Here is a 24,173-nt window from a genome sequence, read left to right as displayed (position 1 = left end):
GGTCTGATCCAGATCCTGACCTGTTCACACTGGAATCTGACATTTAAAAAGTAATGTGAACAGCCAAACAAAAACAAATCAAATCTGAGCAATAAATTTGAATGGAATGCTAAGGCTTGTAGTGTGAATGTAGCCTTAGTGGCTGACTATTGTCAGAATACAGCACATATAGGGAAAACTAAACTGAACTGTACTACTCTGTTACAGCTATCGCCTTCATAACTCAAAATAGTGTAATGATCCTGATAATATATTTCCCATTCATGTAAAATGCCCCTCCTTCCCACCGATCACGACTCCATTATTATCATTTATAAGAACATTAAAAATGTCACACTGAACTCATAATAAAATTCAAGAAACAGCTGTCACCCATTCACAAATCTGGTTATTAAATAATGCTACATGTAGAAATATGTATGGAAGAGGTCTTTGGTGATCACTGTAATGTCCTTCTGGCATTCACAGAATCAATGGAAAACTTATTAACAGAATAATTACACTGTTTCTTTACTTTAATGGTTTACTAAAGGCTACGCCTGGACTGTGTGTTATTTATAGAAGTGTTATTTCTTGGTTACTGTACAATCTCAAATAGCGTCTGTGGCCATTATTTACCTCAAATGCAGAGAGAATCATGGGCTTATATTACAGACAGGATTTTAATCATTAGTTTTTGTAAGTATATTTCATCATATTTTGGTAAGAAGCCTCCCTGTTTTTGGATTAGCTCCTCTATTAATTTGCTTTTAATGCTAACTCACCACTTCCTTCATATTTATCTTTACCTGTCTTGTTTAATTCAGTGTACTGTCCATTTCCACAGCACTAATTCATCAGTACAACAGTTTTTTGTTTTTTTTTTACTGCAAAAAAGGATAATTTTCACATTAAGATCGATAAAAAGTCCTCTATTCCTTCTCATTAAAAATTTCAGAATGTATCAATATACAAATGTTGTTCATTTTAAAGTTTTCCTGCTGGACACACCTCCTTCACTGTAAAGTCCATTCTCAGTGGATGTGCACTGGTGGATTACACTGTACAAGTTGCATACTGGACCAGGACTCAAATCATGCTCATAGGCCCCAACCCTTAAAATCAGATGTTAAATGTCCGAGAATCTCCAACTTTCAGCAGATGAATGTGAAAACATCCTTCTAGTGTCAAACTCTGCACAGACATCATTCTGCACAGTGAAGATCAAACATCCAACTGCAGGAACGAGAAGAAAAACTTTAAGCTACCGTCAACGAACAAATCCTAAATTAATGTTTAACATTAAAAGCCTTGCAGTGGCTCAAAGGGCATAATCCCTCCTTTCCCAAGTAGACTTTTAATGTAAAATATATGCAATGCTACATTTCATTGACAGTATCTTAACTGAAATTATTTAATAAAGAAGAGCAGTATTTTTAAGAGAAGCAGAGTGGTCAGTATGACCTGACTATTGTACTGATGGAATTAGTGCTGTGGATATTTATTTTAGGGACTGGCCTTTAAGTTTGTTCATGCCATACACGCCATTCCTTTAAGTAGTTTGTATGTTTACTGTATTTGCTACAAGCATTATTTACTGAACCCACTTTAGGCAGTGGAGAACCCCCCAAACCCTGTGTTGAGGAAACCAACTATGCATTGTACACTGTGCAGTATGGTGCTTTGTACATCCACAGGGTACCATGTTGTACCAAGCTCACTCCACATTATTTACATCATCCAACCAGCAATAAACAGTTTTCTATAGAAGCCAAATAATTAAGCCTCGGTATCCTGGAAGTGTTTGTGTGTTGTTTTACGTCCCTTTTTCAATTTAAGGGGAAGAAAGGAACTGAAATTCAAATATTTATCAGCCTGAGGTAATTTAGACAACGATAGGCCCTGTGCGAGTCATTCCTGCATCTTGTGCAAACACCTTGATACAGGGACATTGTAGGTCATCAGGTTTGGCGTAACAGAGTCTTATGTGAGTCAGCTTTATGTTTGGACACACTGGTTGGACTGTGGTGTGTGGTGTAAGAGGGGTATTAGTTTAATGGGGTTATTACATGCTGACTGGAGCTACTACTGGTGCTATGTACAGCCAACAACTACTGTAAGAACCGACTACAGCAGAGTTGAAAAGCTTTCCTGTCGGAAATGTTGGAAGTGCAAAAATGGAGCTGCAGTGTCGACTCTTCGACAATGCAGCGAACGTGTGGAATGTGACGAGGGGGGGGGGGCATGTGCGCACACACTCATTTGTCAGCGAGATTCACATACGCCCTCTGTGGAGAGCTCTGGGCTGTGCGAAGAACACCAACATAGAGTATATTGAGTGGATTAGTGGCAGGAAGAAGAGCTGAGAGCGAAAGCAAGTTTGGTCCCATGAAATGTGGCTACAACATGAGTGTATAAAATGCCCATAGAACAACAACAAAAAAGATTTTTTCACATAAATGATTTGGTGGAGGATAAACAACTAACACAGGCAGTGTTCTGCCATTGAAATAGCAGCATGGCAGAAAGCACAGTCAGGGTTGCATGTGCGGATTGCCTTCAAGTCCACAATCAGGGTTCAGTTCCCATCTTCCTAACATAAGGGTTCTACTGTGTAAAGAGTTTTCATCTTTCTTATTTAACAATGACCAAATTTGTCACCAAACTGTCTTAGTTGCCTAAACTGAACATTAAAGATAGACAATTTTCATAGTGCTCCCGAGATTGAAAATGTGAAATAAGTGAACCAGGAATAAGATTTTAGGATTCTGGACTGCTGAAAATGCATCAGGTGTACACATCACTAATTGCACCTTCAGCCAAAGTACATAAACAAATCTTTTAGTGAATGCAGATGGGATCATTTGGGTTTCTATGTTATTGTCACTTGAAGACGAGGCTGAGCAACGGAACAGTCCTACTGACAACTCACTATGGTCCATCAGCTGTGGGCAGGAGGGTACAGGATGAGCACTGGGCTGAGCAGAGGGGGTCGGCTAGGGGAGTGACGGTGACTGCGGGAGATTTAAAGGGCGTGTGAGGTCAGGGCTTTGTCTTGTTAAATGTAAACAGGCTGCTCCTGGGCGGTCAGCAGGCGGTACATGGCTGCAGGCATCGTCTTCATGTGGATCTGAGACAGTCACAAACAGAACAAAGCATTCAGTTCATTCAATTATTAATAGTAAATGCCTTTGAATATGAAGTGCCAAAGGCTAGCATTCACTGTTGCCAGTTCAGACATCCCAGCGTACACTAGCCCACTTGGCACTTTGTTTTTATACATTTGGCTTGGTAGTGTATGGTGAAGTATTTATCCCAGTTAACTGGGTCCCTTAATTAGGATGTACCCTTATCAGGGTACAGTTACATGATCAGGATACAAAATAAGGTAACTGTAGTCCATTACATATGTGGATTATTAGCAGGATTACAATTTTAAATGTATTTTTTCTTTAAACATACATTGAGCAGAGGACACATTTTTGATGCTAAAAATCATTTACATTGTTACTAATCACTTAAGGCTGGCATTATTTTACATTTGAATGATACAGTAGTGAACAAATCTCCATGAAAAGAGCAAAACCAACAGTGTGTTAGTCCCTCTCTGTGGCTCTCAGTCCAGAGCCCATTGGTTCTTACGGAAGATGGAAATCTTTAAAAACAGCTAGTTTCATTATTTTTTTTAAAGTTTTGATTAGGAAATGTTACTTAAACAAGAGGAAATTAGTTGGGGACTATTTTCATCTATAAAAACATCCAAACTGATTCCAAACGTCTGAACAGTAGTGTGTGTTTCGAACTCTTCTGACCTGGGACTCTAAACTGGGAGGTCAGGATGTTGTATTCAAGCTTGCACTAAGTGTTGAGCTGCTTGCACTGGGTGCACTGGCATGCATCGTTGGTGTCATGTAGCTGCTGTTGCTGTTTATAACCAAGCAAAACAGCACAGTTGGAAGAGTCCAAGAGAGAAGTCCTTACAGCAAAGCCAATTAGGAGACATTTGATGCCGTTTCTTCTGCTTAGCAACTGAGCTGTGAGATTCACTGCTTATAACTCTAATAATCATATGGTCATACAGAGCAGAAACTGAATGATAACTGCCACTTATTTCCCCTTAGTTCTTTCATGTGGTGAAAGTGGCAGGAGTGCTTTGGTAAGTATCAAAAATCTTACTTGCATGCAGTATCTTTAATGTGTGTGTGTCCATTGTGACATCTCACCTCTCCCACAGCGTTGGATAAAATGTGGACAATTTTTTCATGGGGCGTGGCCACCACGCTCTGGCTGTTGATCTCGATAATGCGGTGACCCACTCTGACCCCACCTCGTTCAGCGATGCCCCCACGCATAAGGCTACAGATCTGTTAAAGAGGCAGATCAGTTCTTTCACACAACAAGTTTTACTCAAGCAGTTTAACAGAACTGCAAGTATCATTTGACATAAAAAGAGAGCAGAACCACAGTGCTACCGACAATGCCATTCTGGACGCTGAAGCCCAGCTGGTAGCGGAGGTCTGGCCGTCTGATAAGGACAGTGGTCACTGGGGGACATCTGACAATGTTCATCTTGATCCGTGACTGGTTCTTCAGACCCTGCATAAAGAAAGCATATGGTATCAGTGGAATGTCAAATGCTTTATTCTAAAACTCCAAAGAAAGTAATTGCCAAGCAACAACTTTAGATTGATCATAATTGTATTAATGAAAAAATGTAATCTGGCTTCCATCAGCATCATACTATTGCTATACTATTGTATTCTTATTGGTAGGGTAAAATACTGGATCAGAATGTCTGGCTTTGTCCTAACCTGGTTCTCCTCCTACCTGGAAAATAGCCTATCCTGTCTCTTCAACAGCCAATGATTGAATGTTTGGATTGCCTCAAAAATCAATTCTAGGTCTCATTTCATTTTCCTGAAATATGCTCCCTCTCTGCAATATAATTTGCTGCCATGGCATATTATGATTTTTGTTTGGTGACAACACACAGTTACACCTTTCATAAAGCCCAACCAGCTGTGGTAAGCTGGACTCGTATTATCGGTCCTCACTGCATTTCTGAACAGGTAGCATACATGCCACAACCAAGCAGGAGGTATAGCCAACCACAGTGAACCCAGGGTCTGTGCAGTGGTACACAATTACTTTGTCCCTGTGCTGCATCTTCATTTACAATATCCATGTCATACACATACCTTAATGATGCTCTGGCAGGTGGACAGTGGCAGACCCACTAGACTGGTCCCATTGATGGACATGATCTGGTCTCCTATGTTCAGTCTGCCAGACCTCTCAGCTGGCCCAGCATGCATCATGTTGGCAATGATGACAGTGGGCAAGATGGAGCCCCATCCACTCTCCACAATAACCACACCCAGAATCTCCCCCTTAGCTTTCTCTATGAACACCTGAGGTCACAGCAGGCAAAAACAACCATTTTAAAGTCAGTCATAAGTTACTTTTAATTTTTACATATCATACTGCAAAGACATGAAATCATAACTGTAAAAAGTAGAATCTGAAAGTTCTGATTAGCAGCACTGCATGAACCACTTGAAGTGGTACAGAAAATGATCATTCACTTTTTGAGCAGTGTATGACTTAATTAAAGAACAAATTCCTTTTAAAAAACCAGTAAAACATGTTTAAATGATACACAGTCCTACTTACATCTTTGCAGTTTTCAGACTTGGAGAAGTGAATGAGGTCATCATTGTACATGTCCTGAGTGTTGAGCAGGTCACTGTACTCCTTCTGGCTCAGGTCCTCAGGGTTTATGCCATTGGCCCGTAAAAATTCCTGGTAAGCCACACTGAAGGCCTGCCCGATGGACTGGGCAATCAACTGGGCCTAGACAGGATAGGTAGAGGTAGAAATGGCAGACATACAATTTTTCAAATAAATTAAACAGCCCAGGTTTTTTTTTTAACTATTAAAAAACTAACTATATGTAGTTAATTTCACAGCTGATATAACTAACAAAAACTGCAATGATCTGACAAAAGCCATCATGTAACTTCTGTTGGACTCACATCCTCAGACTCAAACACGTGGCATATCATCTTGTACTGGCGCTTGCTGTCTTGTCCTGGGTCTGAAGCCTCCACATTCTCCTGAGAGTCAGGCCGAGGCATCCTACGCCGGGCCATCAGAACCACAATGTTGCCAATGTCAGCAATGTACGAGATGGTCCGCAAAGGGTGATCCATCATGGTCTCCTGGAAGTTAGACAACCAAAAGTAACCAAACATAGCAAATTTAACCCAAACAACCTGGACAGCCACACAACACATCCACTTGAGGACAAATCAGGAAAAGACTGATATAGTTGTTCTTGACTACACAGTCATGTTTATGTGTGCATGATGCACATTTTCTGCACTGCTTGTAAAGGCTAAGACCTTTCTAATATCACATAAAATGCAATTTATGTGATTTCTGTTTCACTGTCATACTAACCAAAGATATCAATTAAAATCAGTAGGGATTATATGGCCTGAATTTGTGCATGCAATTACTGACATTTACATCACACTTTCATCACTCCTTCCCAGCTGTACTTTATCAATAATTTCTAATGATATCTTTAATCAATCATTAAACAATGACAGCAGCAGAAAATGGCTGGATAAATGAATGGAAGGATTAACCAATAAAGAGTCATAATAAAGATATAGTGGAGTCATGGTCCTGAGCAGAGAATGAAAGTGATAGAGGTATTAGGGCTGTTTCTGGTTATGTTTCCATAATGTTATCAGACACGTAGAATAACAGTCTGAGCCTGTCAGTGGCAAAAACAAGCACTTTTAGTTGACATAATTTGAAAGAAGCATTTATCCCCAAGGATACATGTTATCTTATGTTGTGGCCATTGCAGCCATCTTCAAGACTAAAAGAGACGATTTTGGTGAGTTTTATTTAATTTTTGTTCCATTTTGGCCTGAGATGCTGGTGCTCTAGTGGCAAGTGAATTATTTATTATTATTATTTACATAAAATCAGAGGTCTGCAACCATGGTACTAGAGATTCTCAGTCTTGTTTTTGTTTCAATTTGTCGAGAATGAAATCATTGTTTATTTAGACCGGCAGATAGCCTGTGTCAGGATGTGAAGTAAGGTCAACAGCAGACTCATTGAAAAGTTTTAAATACAGAAAAATATATCATCTACAGTTCGGTGGTATGCTGCTGCTTTTTCTGCACTCATATCAACAATTTATCCCATCAAGGGCTATGCATATCACTTCTATAACTGTATCAGTTATGGCTGGCATTTCTATCAAGAGCTTCTTATCCCTGCTATGATACATATTTCACAGTACATGCACTGATTGTAAACTCAAATCGATGTTGCAACATTTCAGAAGTTATTTCCTGACCATAAAGACTTTACTTCCTGAATGAACTCTCAAACTCTGTGAACTGGAGTTCACTTTTTAGCTGATCTTGTGCTCTGGTTATATTAGAATAGCTGGTGACATGAGGGTCCTTACTGTGTTGTATGTCAATGAGAGTGAATACCTGGGAGTCAGCGTTGAGCACTTTGATTCTCTGGGTGGAGATGAAGAGATCCACCTCTGTCATGGGCTGAGGCTCGCCCTCAGAGGCCTACACACACACATACACATACACAGCCACATTGACAATAGCAATATTAGACACACATTTATAAAACATTCATCCAGGCAGGAAAAGGCCAAAACGTTAGTGCATACATATTCCAGGGTCAGTAACCGTCTCATTACAGCCAGGGCACACAGTGAAAGAAAACATACTGAAAGATAAAACAGCTGCTAAATTAATAACAATTTCTGATCCATAAACCCCAAAATTGACTAAGAGAAAAGTCTGCACTCATTCTGTATATTTTTGCTGAGAGGTGTGGGACCTAAACACTGACTATGTAACTGTAGAACAAAGCAAAGACTATTACATTATGTATGCAAGATTGTCAGGAGGACCATAGTCTTTAAGAGCTTTATGATCTCCTTCCCTATGAAAACCACGGAGTCCAGTAAGTCTGTGTAAAGGGGGAAATTTGTGCACATAAATTAGTAATTTGTGTTCTCAAATTATGCATGAGCTAACAGAACATACTAAACAATACTGGTTACATTTGAATGTACTGTACAGTACATAACCAGTCACTGAAAACCAGAATCACAGAACTGTGTTATTACTGTGTTAAGTTATTATCATAATAATACAGTATGCCAACCTGACACTTTACATGTGCTAACTGCAGAGGCTATACAGTGATAAGTAGTGCATGTAGTTAGTATGCCACATGACTGTTATAGTAAGGAAGGAATAGTTCAACATTTTGGGAATATAATTGCTGCTGTCCTACCCAGAGTCACATGACAAGTTCAGTTTTATCTCTGTACGTCAGGTAAAGAGATCCAGGGCGAGTTTAGCCTAGCTTAGTACAAAGATGGCATGGCCCTTTTTTCAGTGTCATATTATATAGTATATAGTTCAAATAGCACTTCAAAAGCTCCACTTCCAGCCTAGCATCTGAGGTCTGAGTCCCCTAAGGGGAAGTTATCATCATACCAATATCAACTCTTCTACATTCACATAATAATCTATTCCACACGAGCTGTCTGACTGAAATTATATTATTATATTTTTGTAATTAGTACTCATTTTAATGTTGTAGCAGATTAAGGTGGAGCTAAATTTAACTGTTAATTTAGTGGTTTTCAAACTAGGGTGTGGGGATTCCTTAAGACAAAATCCTCTCTAATAGGGGGTCTATGGTCGAATATGGATCTATTGTGGGGGTCCTTAAAGTGATAAAGTTTGGTTGTTCAATCCCCAAGAACACATAATTATAAATGCTAAAATCAAAGTAAATAACCAACAGTTACATGTTATGGTTGTGGAGTTAGGTATAAAAAATGTAGTAAAAAGTAGTCACAGTAACACCAATTTGCTACTTTGCTCCATCAACAATGAGCTATCTTCAAGCCACCAACCCAAAGTGTCTGTCTATCTTTCTCAGCTCTGATTGGTTGTTTTCGTTCAAGCCCAGTGGATTATTACAAATGCCATTAGGAGCACTAGGAGGAGCCACAGGATCCTGATTTTTTCACAGATTAAAGTTTCAGCAAATATGACAAAAAGTTTTTTTTTTATAAAAGTTACCTACTGCAGCTTTAAGTAGAGTACTAAGTAAATGTACTTATTTACATTCCACCACTGCAGACATAACATCAGTATGTTATCATTGTCATTGTGATGCTGACATTAGCATTGAGTTTAAAGCTGAATTACACATGAGCACAGCTGTGGGACCTCTGCCTATACTAGACACACAGAGATGATTTAACATTACATTTTATCATTTGATTCTCGGTAGGTTAGCAAACAAGAGCGTGTAGGTTATTATGCATAGTCATACAAAGTACCACTACAAATACAGAACCAGCAGCAGAGAGAGAAAGCACATTGAATACGACCACAAACCCAGCGAGACCTCACAGTGTCAGAAAGATTACAGCTGTTTCCTGCATCCAGCAAACTGGATCCCTTCCATGGCAAGCAGTCAACCAGTCTGACAAAAACGAGTTCCAAATTATGGACGGAATAAAATGTCTGACATGGGATGAAAAAATGGCGAGGGGACTGGAGACCCGAGGGAGGGACCGAAACAATGAACATCACCTCGAACAATACAAAGCTGGTTGCTGGATTCAGGAAAATGCCAACAGTTCATCAGAATGACAGAAGAGGAGACAAAGGAGAGGACAGTGATATACAGAGACAGACACAGAAAGAGACATAGAGCCAAGCAGAGGAAAAAGAGAGGCTGTGCTCGGCAGTGTGGAGGACGAGACGGATATGTAGGTACTGCACCTTCTTCCTGTTCTGGGCTAATTTCTGGGCCGTCTGCCAGGCATGGAATAAAGCAGACAGGAGAGTAATGGGTTAGAGCAGTGCACAGGAGAGAGCGACTGGATCACAGGGAGGGAGGCAGGGACGGGGTCTTCACTGAATGTCAGATATAATAACCTTAATCTGTAGCGCCATTGTACTGTACACTGTTATTTTGGTTCACATTGTGTGTTCATGTACAGGTTGTTTGTATGTTACTGTATGCATGTGTGTGTTATGGACGTCACAACTGGTGCGGATGTCTTTATATATATCAGAAACTCAACCTGGACCTGTGTTTATAGAGCATTACATAATCACTACTAGGAACTGAAAGTGACACTAGGACTAGTCCTAACTCAGACCAAAACTGAGCAAGAGTGTTTTCCCCCAAAAAATCTTCCACAGTGCAAAAAAAGTTAATTGCTTAATAAATAATGCTAAAAATACATAAGAATGCTTCTCGGGCCTTCATTTAAGACAAACTCACTAATTTTTTGTAATTTTTCTTGTAATAGGCACAGCTAGCTTACAGTTTTGTCATTTATTTCTATTTTCTATTTTTCAGGCTCATCACAATCTTTCAGTGCTGTGGTAACAATTTATTTTAGCTCAAAATGCTCCGAACGGCTCAAAACTAGGTGCTTGAACTGGAGCCGGTTCACTATGGGTGGAAAAGGCCTAAGGGAGCGAGGAAGTTTCCTACACTGACTTTCAGCAAGAGAAGGACTACTCCTCCTAGGACAGAGCGTAATGTAACTGTTTTAGCCTCCTAAGACCCAGCAATTCTCATCTTTCCTCTGTGGAGGACATAACATTAAGACCTTTATTTTAAAGACCATGCATGCAGTCTATTTGAGTCCTAACATAAAAGGACATCCTGGGCTTTCTAGTGATGTAATACACATGGGAGTGTGGGTAACAGAGCGTATCTATCTTTTCAAAATGGCAGCAAAAATGTGTTTGGCAGATAAGTGGTCAAATTTGTAAAGATATATTGTTTCTGTTCTTCATAAGGGGAGTCTTAACTATATTACATTAAAGCAGCAACAAGGAACTTTCATTTTGTGTTGTTTTGGCGACCACTGTGGACAAAAGCGGTAGTTTTTCTGTCACCTCATTTAATTGATTTCAAGGGGAATCTAATCTGGTGGCAGGCATTAAGAATAACTCTATAGAAATAGCCAATAGCAATATAGAGGCATCAGTATTAAATTAAGACTGTTTCATAACCAGTAAAAAACTCCTTGTAGCACGTTTAAAGTTTTAGAAATGTATGTTAATTTTAAGCCTTTCAAAATACGCATTTTAACCCATGTCCTTAGACGGAGACTGTGGGGCTTGCTTCTTCTCATTTTCAACCATTTTCCATACTTCAGGAAACAGAGCATTAAAGTGAGGCAGAAAAGATTTTGATCTGTTGGACCACAGCCTATATACAATGTCTGCAAAAGGAAGTGGACTGTCCGTACCATCCTGCATTTATTAAACAGGTTTCCCACACTTTTTAAGAAATCCTTTTCCAGGACCTTTCCAGGACATTTTCTTCATGAGTTTTTCTTAACAATACAGTACATCACTCAGCTGCAGGTTTTTTTTGTTCTGCTTTCTGAATTGATTACAATAACTGTAACATTTAATTGGCCACAGCACAGGCTAAAATACAATTAAAATTTATTATTTATTTATTTTATTATTTCCAGGACATTTTAACATTTTAATCCATTTCCAGCTGTTTCTATGACTAGAAAACTAGTCTCTAAATTTCCAGGTTTCAAGGACATGAGGAAACCCTGTATAATCTCAAGGCCACCAGCAGGAGAGGTTGCTATACTTACTGTGGAACAGACAGACCCAATGTCCACTACAAAGGACGTGTTATAAAAACAAATAACAATTTTGACAGTTTTGCAATGTTTTTTTTACATCCACATTGACCAAATTATGTTTTAAAAAATCTAAATATTAAATTATTTTTCTCCTGAGTGTCAGGAGGATATAACACAAAGTACATTTTGATGGCATGTTGTAGTTCTCTGACAGTAATGGTTTAAAATACTGTGCCAGTGGTTAAATTCAAAATGCAGTACACAGTTTTGGGTGTAGGTTTTACATATAAAGGCAAACAGTAAAGGCCACTGAGTTATCCAGGTAATGCGAAATTACAATGCTAAATAAAGAAATAGCCTCAATCTCATAACTGTATTTAACAATAAGAAATATGCAGTTGGCTGTAAACAATGGCCACTTGCTTAATACATGCACATACAATTGATAATAATAAAAATAATAATAACTGTATACTCATATACAAGTATACTACTTGGGTCAGCCCCACCCAATTGCATTGTTTTACAGTGCTTCTAATGGTGCCTGTGCATATATTGGGAAGTATTGCACACACAGCGATGATGCTGCAAACCCTCCCTGGTCTGCAGTGCATCTCTGCATATAGACCACTCTTCACCTTTCAGCTACACTCCTAGTTATCTGCCCTTACAGGTGGGGAAAATGTAGGAAATTTCTGTAATGTCATATGTTATATTACAATATGAAATGAAATATAGTCATATCTCATATTACATTTTATTACATTTGTAATATTAGATTTAAGTTAAATAATGTTTTTGTATTATTATTGTTTATTGTTCAAGTAACCAGTGTTGGGCAGTAAGGTATTATTAATAATATTATTACAGTAATAATATTACTTTCAACAGTAACACTAATGGTGTCACTAATTACTAGTAAATATCAGTGATAATATTACAGTTACCCCCCCTAACTAATAGTAAATTAGTTACATTTAGTAACATTAATTTTGTTGTCACCCCTCTATTGATTTGAATCCAACAATCCAATCACGTCCTTGGGTTAATTTCTGTAATCGTGGAGGAAATTAGTTTGGAAGATGGAAACTCTTACATTCAGCTGCTGGAAATATTCCCTTACTTTGATTTTAACAAACTGAACTGGATTTCAATCATCGCAAGTCTGACTCTGAGGCAGAAGGGACACAGTTACCAATTCTGTGGGAAGTAGTGTAACTAACACTGTTGGCACGGCATAATAAGTAATTACATTACTTTTAAAAAGAGTAATGAGTAATACATAAAAATTTTTGAGTAACTTGGTCAACACTGACAGTAGTACAGCTTATTTAGTTACTATATAATAGTAACAATAATAATAATGGAATGTCCAGTGTATAATAGAATGTTATAGCTGTATATTAGCCATAATGTCTACTTTGCAACTGCTAGGGTTGTAAAAGCCTTACTCACACTCTCTCCTAGAAGCAGTGGTCTTTCTCCTGCAGAAAGCTAGTTCTGAGCTAGGACTGGTTTTTAGGCCTTTCAGCAAGATTCCTAGAAGGGATTTGAAGACACTTGGAGAATACAGGGCCCATATAGTCAAAGTCCTGAACCCAACAGAGGCCTAAACTCTCACTCATGCCAGACCTGTGATAAATGATGCACCACATTTGGCCAAGTATACTGTACTGGTACGACTTCTGGGTATTTGCGAGGGCTCCTATATGGGCCAGAACACAGTGGAAAATGTCAGCTCTCCACAATTAGCCCGACCTGGGAGGCCGTGCAGCTGCAGCATCTTGATTCATTTTGTATCTACAGATTATGTCGATGAGCTGATCAGTCCGGTTTACCGTGATCATCCTGCAAGTTCCCAGATTAACATCTTAGAATGAACACTGAGGGGGTTTCTAAACCTCACAACCCCTCAAAGGCTGTCTGATTAACCCCCTCACCCTCTGACTGCCCCACAGCTGAAGAGAGGGGAGCCCATTTGCCCTGACCACCATCTGGCTGGAAAATACTTCCTGCCAACGCAGCCGGGCCTCAGCCAACACACTCTGGAATTCAGTCAGTGTTCATTCTCTGCTCATACTAAAACTCTATGCACTCATGGTATAGTACGAGCCTTTGCATATGTCACCATGGAAGGTAATAGAAGTCAAAGTGTATTTTCATTAGCCTTTCTCTACCAGCAGGTGTCTCTGTTGTTTTGGCTCCAGAACAGAATGAGAAGTTGACTCTCAGCACTTTCTGTGCGCCACCACACAGTTCAGCTCATGCTGCAGAGTCCTAAGACTGGCTGCACAGAGACAGATGGTAATGATGGCTAACATCAATGATCAGACTATTTACTATTTAGATTCATCAGTTGGAGGGAGGACTCATTCACTATGTGTTCTGTGTAAATTAATACTCCTCCTGTCAGCTCTACTCACACAAGAAGAAAACCTGTGCTGTATGGAAGAATTTTAAAATGTCAAGGTCCTTTTACCTGAAAATTTTAGTGACCATTGTTTGAAAGAAAAAGTATTTTAGTGTAGTTTGGTGTGCGTCAAGATCCATTAGATAACAATACTGAGACATTCAGACTATACTACAAACTCTGAAACAAATTCTGAACCAATTTTCATGAAATTTGGTTTGTTATAAACCAAGAGAAATTAAACCTGACACTGCTTAATACATATGAAGCTTAAGGGTGCCCTGTAATGACAAATACATACATATCATAAATATAATAATGATGAATATATTATGATTTATAATAATCTCTTTGCATAGTAGACTGTAGTAAGTTTACTTAAAGAGAAGGATATCACAAGGTTTGTAGTACAGATTATAAATAAAAAGATTGTTAAACCAATGTTTAGAAAGGTACAGGTTTCACAGTCAGGATTAAATTATTAATCTGCAAGCACATGAAAATAGATTTAAAGGTCTCATTGGTGTTTGCCTCTCTGATCGACTCTGGTAAATTATTTCACAGAATGTGGAGCTCCAAATGAAAATGCCCTGCTGCCAGTGGAGTGCTTATTGTTGGGTGTATGTGGGGGAATGTAGGGACTCTGGTGGATATGGAAGAATGATCTCAATGTGTTTTTCAAATGAAAGTTATCAATCAAAGTGACAACCAGATTTTTGACTGATGTAATAGGAATAATGATTCTGCCTTCAAAGAAAGTAAAGAAGCTTTGTTTCTGGGAAATTAGTCTTATTTTTGTCTGAAACAAAAATGATCTTGTCACATGTTTTGCATTAGAAAAGTAATCTGGTTTTAAGGAAATCTATCTAACTTTGTCTTATGAGATACAACAGCTAATATTGAGCTTGATTGAACCAGTAACAAGGTACAACAATGTCTTACTGCTGCTCTGTGCGTGTGTGTGTGTGTGTGTGGCTGAAGGCTTTGTGTGTTTATCACAGGCTGAAAAATGCTGCGTCACTGTGGAATATTGACTGAACAAATGGTGGGAGAATGGGGTTGGGGTTGGGGGGCACTGAGGACAGGTGGACCCTGGTCATGTGACAGGACGGGAGTGAGGGGAGTGAAAGAGTCACAGGTAAACACATGAACATTAAACAGTTTATATCCATAGAGCTTTACTGGGCCAAACTCTGTAAGACGATACACATTACTATCATCATGCATTATTATGTTAACATATTAGCTTTGACACCAGCCAACTGAAAGTCACTAACTGCATTTAAATGTACACTGGTTTAAATGTTGGGAGTTGGAACTACAGAAACACTCAATCCACTCTGACTGTACAGTGGTGTTACAGAGTGGTGTTACAGAGTGGTGGCGCTTCTACCCTCACAAATCTTTGGCTAACACCGGCTTCAACTGACAAAGTTTAATTTTGTCCTGTCATCAAATTACTCACTTAATTAACATGTATTAAAGCCTGGGGGGTGTCATAGAAGAAAATACCCCCAACTTGCTTAAATCATTTGTGTGCACAGAATAATTAATTTGTGCTCTTGATTCAATATTGTTTTTTGGCATGAGTCACTTGCTTTCAAGCTCTGTCTCTCGCCCACAAACAAAGCCATATACCACCGTTTAATGAAAATATACAGTAGCTGTATAGCTGTGTGGGAGAGACAGACCTTAAAAGCAGGGATCTAAAAAAACATTATTCAATTGAGAGCAGTAATTGTTATTCTGAGAGCATTTTGCTTCGGACCTTAGTGAATCCATGTACCGGTACGGCCAAATAATATCAAATAATCACATATCTTCACATTCACTTTTTTTTTTTAAACTCTCACGCAGTGAAATGCTCGCTGTGTACTGCCGGCTGTCATTGAGGAGAGAAGTGCTTCAACAGCAGCAGGCTGAGGTGGGCAAACACAGTTCAGTAAAGAAACAAAGTAGATTAAATAAAGAAACAGGAAAAACAGTAAAGAAAAGAAAGGACTGGATTTTCTTCCTTTTAACCAAAACTGATCCACTAAAACAGTAGTTCCCAACCCAGGGGGGTGTGAGGCCCTTCTTGATTTTAAGAGGTATAAGAAAACTTTAAAAATATACACAACAGGACTATATCTTAGCTTTTTGTTCATTTCTGTAAGGAAATCTAAATGAAATTGTATTTTTCATTCGTTCATATAGTATGTATGACTGCTTAAAAAATACAAAAAACACAATACAGACACAGAATTGTATAAAAAGTTATTAAAAAATCAGTAAAACTCATCTCTGATCAATGTTCACAGGAAATAATCAGCTCAAAATTCCTCAATATCGCTCGTTTTACACAACCTTCCTGCAGTTATTGTGTTCACTGTTTGGGTTCATTGTACAGTTTATCAGTTTTTCTCTACTGTTATTGTTATACATTGACTATAATATGAAATATCCATAAAATGAGTCTCTGAGTCAGGGGTCGTCTGTTTACTCAATGACAGAAAGGGGTCCCTGAAGGAAAAAGGTTGGGAACCACTGCAGTAAAATATGCCTGGATCGGTTGGGACACAATACACTATTAAATAAATGGCACTTACAATACGCACTATCTCACAACATTGTCCCTACTTTATTATAACTAGTACCAAATGGCAGTACTGTTTTCAAAGAATCATTAAATAATTACAAATGAATTCAGTCATAATTAGGTATGATGGTAAATCAGAAAATAATGGGAAAATAGGGTTTAAAAAATGAAGAAAACATGAAAACACTGGAGGCGCAGTATGATGTAAAACTGTGCTTACATCATTTATTGTCTATTCATTTGGTACCAGTTCAAAACCAAAATGCAGCTGTGTGAAACAGGTGCTTTTTAAAAATACATGTGCAATCTGCTGACTTCCAAGAGCGTGTACGGTGTGCTTTCACCTTGATGCGGCTGACGGCCTCCTGCGCCTGCATCATGCGGATGTTCTTGGACGGCGTCTTGTCCGACAGCAGCTGGGTGGAGCCCAGGTAGTTGGCAGCGAAGATGATCCCATCGATCAGGTCCTCTGGGTCACATGGGCCTGGGACTGGAGGGAGGGAGCGGTTCAGTCTCACCATATAACACAATGTTTCCCCACACACGTAGAGATTAATATAGTAAGCTGCGCTAATCGATATTTATTATATTAACAATGGATCATAGTCACCAGTTGGGAGAATGAGCTGAATAGGTAGTAGTAGGTAGGTAGGTAGTAGGTTGTAGGTATCAGTAGGAATAAGGAAGAATATGTAACTGAAAAAGGTCACACCCTTATATTCTTTTCCTGCCCCGTTTTGCAGACTGATGTAAAAGTCACATGAATTCTGATAATCTTTGTCAACATTTGATTTTTCTGCATCCATTCTTATTTTGATTTATCCAACCTTTATTCCCTTCTTGAGCATTCCCTGGTTTGTTGTTTGTTTCCATTAAGAATTTTTTGATCTCTTTAAATATTTCCGCTTTCCATATTTTTACCAGGTTGAATGTTTCAGCAGAGCTCCGATTGTATAGAGAATAGAATGTCTTCGCCTCACTTCTGACATCTTTTTTTTTTCCCACCACTCATTCACTCAAGTTTCTGTTAGTCTCAGTCTTACAACATATATTCAAGTTTGTCTGTGGCGTTTCACAGTTACTGGCAGACTGGAAGCAATTGTGGTTTCAATAGTTCTTGTCACAACAAAAAGAAAAGCTACTTTAACATACTCCAAGAGCTGTGTGGCCCACCACTGCTTCAGCTGCTGACCTTGTTGGTGAGCGGCCTGATCAGCTGGCTACGCTACAATAACTGACAGCGACATTGACCTTTCCCTTTCACCTCAAGCAGCATCTCCCTCCGCACCTCCCCATCAACTCTTCCCAGTCTGCACAGTTTTTAACCTCTGCTGCAGAGGATGAAGCACTCACCTTCTACATACGTGGGGAAGGACGCAAGGCTTTTCCTGGACTATTAATAAAAAAGAGAAGAGAGGAGAGTTATTATTTTCAAACAGTACTTCAACTTGATGTGCTACAGTGAGAATGAGACACAGTGAATTCTAATGAATGGTAAAATGTTGAACACACCTCTTTGCTAGAGGGAGAAGATTCAAAGCTGTCATCCTGCAGCAGATGTCTGCTGGATGACTCTGCTCCTGGAGGAGACGGAGAGCCTGAACCAGGGGACTGCAGGGAGGGAATGAAGAGTGGGGGAAAAGCAGAATACATTCTGTGAACTGAAATCCTTAATAAGAACGAAGCACCACTTTAACGCAAATGCACAATGTGTTACCAAATGCATAGCAAATGAATGTAGGGGAGACAGGGGTTGGTTGGCACACTGTTTTCCCTCATCTTTCATATTTCTCTGGCATCATTTATGATTATACACAAATGGATTAAAGTCATGTTGGGCATTTGTGTCAACCAGCCCAGTTCAAATGCTATAGTTCCAAAAAATGAAGCAACCAAAAGAAACAATTTGAATATTTAATGCAAACTAGAACCAGAAAACATGAACACTTAATACAATTTCTGCTCGTTTTGAACATTTTTAAGCAATTCATCAGTAGAAATGTCAAATTAGTTTTGCCACTGACCATCAAAATAATAATTACAATACGTTGTTTTTAATCTTTCAAAAATGGTTTTAACAAAAATATATATTAACAGTTAAAGATAAAAAATATTGTTTAACCATAGTGCCAACCAACTCCGCTCACATTTGACCCAACTTTGTGATGACATTTTGTTAGCCAGCTACCATTATTCATCGCAGTTAGATGGCTGAAATAAATTCTGTGGTTAACACAAGCTTAAGAGATTTTCATGTTTAGTTCTACAACATAAAATACGTCAGTAATACCCCACCTGTGAATTTTAATGCTTTACGTGTCCTAAAAAAGGCGGTTGCTAACAAGTGGCTAAATGAGACTACAGTCAGTGACATTAAACATCAGCGCGCCGAACACGGAGCAGAGACAGTAGTACACCTTTGAGGGTGACCAGCAGTGCCTGAAATGGCACTTCTAATTTTGTCCACTTGAGTACCCTTACTTCTTATTGAGTACCATCACATCTGGTCAGCATGGCTGTACCCCCCACTGAGGTCACCGGTATGTCTTCTAAGGGATATACAGTAAAAGTCATGAAATAATTGTCTAAAAATAATTACTTTGATGCCCAAAAACTCCTTGGAAGTTCAGTTTTTGGACCTCTGTATTTGTAAAACCCTGTGTACAGCAATGTTGGTGAAGTACATCTAAAAGCCTGCGTAACTGTGCCACTTTGTAAACACAGCTATCTTAACGCTAAGAAAACCACTGAAAATGTCCTTGTTAAAAACGCTAAAAAACGGCAAAAAAATTAAGGTTGTTTGTTGAAGGAACCAGGGGGATGCTAACTTCCAGGTTGGCCTACAAAAATATGTCATCCCTGCAAGAGCTACAGACGACAAACGAGCTATGCAGGTATAGCTAGCATATAAACTCATTGCATTAGCATGTGCCACTAACCAAACAGCAGTAAGTTAAATTAAGGAGGAGCTGCAGGTCTGCAATGGAAGCCTCATTGGGAAGCTGTAGAAGAAACTGATCAGGTGTATACACTGTGGGTCTAACAGGTAGATATTAATCCAATTAAGGACACTTCAAACAGCATGGCATTTTGGAATGCTTAAAGGAGTTTTTGGTGAGCACCCGAGAAGGCCTTCACACTTGTCAAAACGATCTGAACTCAGCACAGAGGCCTTTAATTGTGCACCAAACTGTGTGGAAGTGTGAAAGACACCTTAGAGTCTATTTAAAGCTAACAGAGGGCAGAAAGACAGGACCGCTCAGATCAACGCAGGCGCCCCATGCAGCCAACATCAACAGCCTTAGTTGCACAACACAATTCATCTTGTCTTGTGTGTCAGACAGCAAAAACACAAACACACAAGCTGTGACGAGGTGAGCTGAAAGGGTACACAGACACACAGACAGGACAAATCACAGCTTAGAGGCAAAACATCACAACATATCACCTCCGTGTGGGACAGAGGACGGCACATGTCATAACACAGAAACATTGACCAGCAGGAAACAGCTTGTAGGCTACAGCTCAGATAAACTGTAGGTTTTATGTTTGTTGTAGTTGGCTGGGAATTTGTTTTAGTCCATCTTCTGTATTTTATTCCCTGTAGTGGTACCTCCATGCAGTTTTAGTTCTATTACTTTGTTTGTTTTTTGCTCTAGGTCTCTTTATTGGTATTTAGAGTGGTACAAAATGAAAAAAAATTGCAGATACAAAGTATTACTGTACCATTGGTAATCAAACCTAATTAATTCATAAGGAGTTACATGTACATATAAATACAGTCAATATGACAAAAATTGTAAATAAGACAGAAAGTAAAATAAAAAGTACAATAAATGATATTTAAAAAGCTATAATAAATAATAAGTAAAAAATAATAGAGTAATAAAAAATACAAAAAAACAAGTAGGCAATATGAATATACATATGTGATATAGGGTCTACAGGATATATACAGTACTAGACTGCAATCTCAACAAATGTTTGGATATACAGTGGGTACGGAAAGTATTCAGACCCCTTTAAATTTTTCACTCTTTGTTTCATTGCAGCCATTTGCTAAAATCAATTAATTTCTCAATTTTTCTCATTAATGTAAGCACCCCAATCCCTTACAGAAAAAAAAAAAACAGAAATGTAGAAATTTTTAGCAAATTTATTAAAAAAGAAAAACTGAATATCACATGGGTCATAAGTATTCAGACCCCTTTGCCTCAGTATTGAGTATAAGCACCCCTTTTTGAGCTAGTACAGCCATTGAGTCTTTCTTGGAATGGATCAACAAGTTTTCACACCTGGAATTTGGGGATCCTCCTGCCATTCTTCCTTGCAGATCCTCTCAGTTCTGTCAGGTTGGATGAGTGAGCGTTGTGGACAGCCATTTTTCAGGTCTCTCCAGAGATGCTCAAATTGGGTTTAGGTCAGGGCTCTGGCTGGGGCCAGTCAAGAATGGTCACAGAGTTGTTCAAGCAACTCCTTTGTTATGTTAGCTGTGTGCTTAGGGTCAATTTGTCTTGTTGGAAGGTGAACCTTCCGCCCATCCCTGAGGTCCTGGCACTCTGGAAGAGGTTGTTTCTTCCTAGGATATTTCTTGTGTCTGTGTAGCTTGGCCACAGGTTCATCACATTTCTTCCAATTGCAACCAGTGTTCGTCCTGTCCCTGCACTGAAAAGACACCCCCATAGCATGAGTGGCTGCCACCACCATGTTTCACTGTTGGGATTGTATTGGCAGGTGAGAGATGTGCCTGTGTTTTTCTCCCACATACCGGCTGTAGAATTACGGCCAAAAAGTTCAATCTTGGTCTCATCAGAGCCAGAGAAAATCTCTTTCTCATAGTCTGGGAGTCCTTCATGTGTTTTTGCAAACTCTATGCGGCTTTTTCATGTCTTGCACTGAGGAGAGGCTTCCGTCAGCCACCCCCTCCTGACCCATTAAAGCCCCCGACTGGTGAGGGCTGCCAGTGATAGGTTGACTTTTTGTGGAACTTTCTCCATCCACCTACTGCAATCTCTGGGACTCAGCCACAGTGGATCTTTGGGTTCTTCCTTTACCTCTCTCGACAAGGCTCTTCTCCCAACGATTACCAGTTTGGCTGGACGCCAGGTTCTAGGAAGAGTTCTGGTCGTCCCAAACTTCTTCTATTTAGGATTATGGATGGCCCACTTCATCTAGGAACCTTGAGTGCTGCAGAAATTCTTTTGTAACCTTGGCCAGATTCTGTGCCTTGCCACAATTCTGTCCTGAGTTCTTGGGCAGTTCCCTCGACCTCCATGATTCTCATTTGCTCTGAAAATGCACTGTGAGCTGTAAGGTCTTATATAGACAGGTGTGTGCCTTCCCTAAATCAATCCAAGTCAGTGTTTAATTAAACAACAGCTGGACTCCAATGGGAGCAAGAACCATCTCAAGGAGGATCAGAAGAAATGGACAGCAATGTGGAGTTAAATATGTAGTGTCACAGCAAAGGTCTGAATACCTTAATTGGACCCATGTGATATTTCAGGTTATTCTTTTTTAATAAATTTGCAAAAATTTCTACATTTCTGTTTTTTTCTGTCAAGAATGGGGTGGCTTAGTGTACATTAATGAGAAATAAAATGAACTTTTTTGATTTTAGCAAATGGCTGCAATGAAACAAAGAGTGAAAAATTTAAAGGGGTCTGAATACTTTCCGTACCCACTGTATGTGTCTGAGGTTTCTGCCTCCACTGCAATACAATGAAAGTGAGTAATAGTATTAATCCAATTTGTGGTCTGCAGAACACTGAAAAAGGACATATAAACATTCAACAGTAACATCTCTTTCCAGGCACAATGTGCTCATGCAGCAGATATTTCCAAACCTGGATTTACAAAACTGAAACTATGTTCCTGGATACCACTAGAGGAAATTAAGAAAATCTGAAAGACTAGCCTCACGTGTTTGTGGTGCAGAGACCACTCACTCCACTGGCAAAACTATAATACACCAACTCCCCCGCTTCACCCTCCCCTTCCTAGTGCACAGGAGAAAGTACAGTGGAGGCGAAATGCCCGGAAAATGCAAACATCCCTATCTAGAGCCAGTGTTTGGTTTGTCCCTTCTGGGCTACTATAGAAACATGGTAGACTCCATGGAAGGCGACCCATGGCATCTGTAGATGAAAACAGCTCATTCTAAGGTGACAAAAACAAAACAACTGCTATATTCAGGTCATACACTCAGGTTATACACTAATGAAAACATACCTATGAATATTATATTCCATTACTGCCATTAGATCCTCCTAAATGTTACACACGGGACCTTTAATCAAGCCATTGTAACTGGTGCAAAAAATAAGAAACTGAAATGACAAAAATGTGATTGGCCTGGAGAATAATTCTGGCCCTGGTTTCTAATACTTATATTCTGCCCATTATTTCACCATAATAACGCTATGTTGACATAACAAATGCCACTCATATATAATTAGTTAAGTTTGCTAGAACCATGTACTGTAAGTTGGTTTCTAATTACAGTAATTCTAATTCTAATTAATTATTATTTTTTTTAGTTAGAACTGAATCATGCTGAGTTTTTATACATTTGTTGATTTCCCTGAAAGAACCGATCCAGGGTCACCCAAATAAACCATCATTCATTATTCATTAATTGTTTTTTAATTGTTTATTTGTCTTTGGATAATTATTTTTTTATGTTCAGTTTAGCAGCAGTCAAACTCACTTGGGGTGAGCAGATCACTCCTCAAAATGTATTAATACAGCTAATACTAAGTCTTGTCTTGAGTATAAATACTAGTGCCAATACTGTAGGAGGGATACTAAAACAGAAAAAGTATGCATTACTCTCTGCTTCTCTGGGGCTGTTGTATGCAGTCATGCAGTGATCTTTACATTAGAAGCCATCAGAAGCTATTTTACAATTTCACAATCACATGTAAAAGAAATGACCTATGTTTGATGGTATTCAGATATATTGTGGCTTAATAAAGCATTCACCTCATACGTTGTGACACATTTCGCTCACCCTGACAGTACATTTATAGTTTTGATGTAATTGTACTTTACTTGAGTATTAACATTTTATTACTTTCTACTCTTTAACATTTCAGAGGGAAATATACTACTTTACCACATTTATTAAACATCTCAAGTTACTAGTTCAGTTAGATTGTAAAAGACATAATACAAACTTTTTTACTTTGCTGATTCGTACTTTTACTGAGGAAAAATTCAGAACTTCTTATATTAACAGAGTATTTGTTTACTGTGTGGTATTATTTTACTGAAGGATCTAAATACGTCATTGTCACAGGATGATGTCACAGGCTTCTGTACTCAATGGTTCATCCAAGATTTCAGTCAGCAGACCTACAGATAATGTTATGGTCATGACCATTCTTTAAGTCAAGATGTTGAGATGATTCAATCATAAATGGTTACGTCAAAAAAAAAATCTGAAATATGTGGATAAAACATTATTCGCTAACACCACCACTGTCTGTCTGCTT

General features: G+C 38.9%; 1 protein-coding gene across 1 annotated transcript in view; it reads right to left on the bottom strand.

Moving 5' to 3' along the window:
- Positions 1 to 1,143: 1,143 nt before the first annotated feature.
- The window catches only part of apba1a (amyloid beta (A4) precursor protein-binding, family A, member 1a), a 28,654-nt gene continuing 5,624 nt past the window's right edge, over positions 1,144 to 24,173 (bottom strand). The window contains exons 2-12 of the mRNA XM_035657690.1: positions 18,190 to 18,288; positions 18,031 to 18,070; positions 17,022 to 17,167; positions 9,843 to 9,875; positions 7,503 to 7,589; positions 6,015 to 6,200; positions 5,653 to 5,832; positions 5,178 to 5,390; positions 4,456 to 4,575; positions 4,203 to 4,343; positions 1,144 to 3,109 (exon numbers count right to left, since the gene is read on the bottom strand). Of these exons, the coding sequence (XP_035513583.1) occupies positions 3,038 to 3,109; positions 4,203 to 4,343; positions 4,456 to 4,575; positions 5,178 to 5,390; positions 5,653 to 5,832; positions 6,015 to 6,200; positions 7,503 to 7,589; positions 9,843 to 9,875; positions 17,022 to 17,167; positions 18,031 to 18,070; positions 18,190 to 18,288 (1,317 nt within the window). The 3' untranslated portion in view covers positions 1,144 to 3,037. The remainder of the gene's footprint in view (positions 3,110 to 4,202; positions 4,344 to 4,455; positions 4,576 to 5,177; positions 5,391 to 5,652; positions 5,833 to 6,014; positions 6,201 to 7,502; positions 7,590 to 9,842; positions 9,876 to 17,021; positions 17,168 to 18,030; positions 18,071 to 18,189; positions 18,289 to 24,173) is intronic.

The sequence above is a fragment of the Morone saxatilis genome, unplaced genomic scaffold (genome assembly GCF_004916995.1).
Source record: "Morone saxatilis isolate NCDOM2014 unplaced genomic scaffold, NCSU_SB_2.0 Contig16, whole genome shotgun sequence".
NCBI classification, from domain to species: domain Eukaryota; kingdom Metazoa; phylum Chordata; class Actinopteri; family Moronidae; genus Morone; species Morone saxatilis.
Note: the sequence above shows the minus strand (reverse complement) of the source record. Positions and strands in the feature narration are given on the sequence as shown.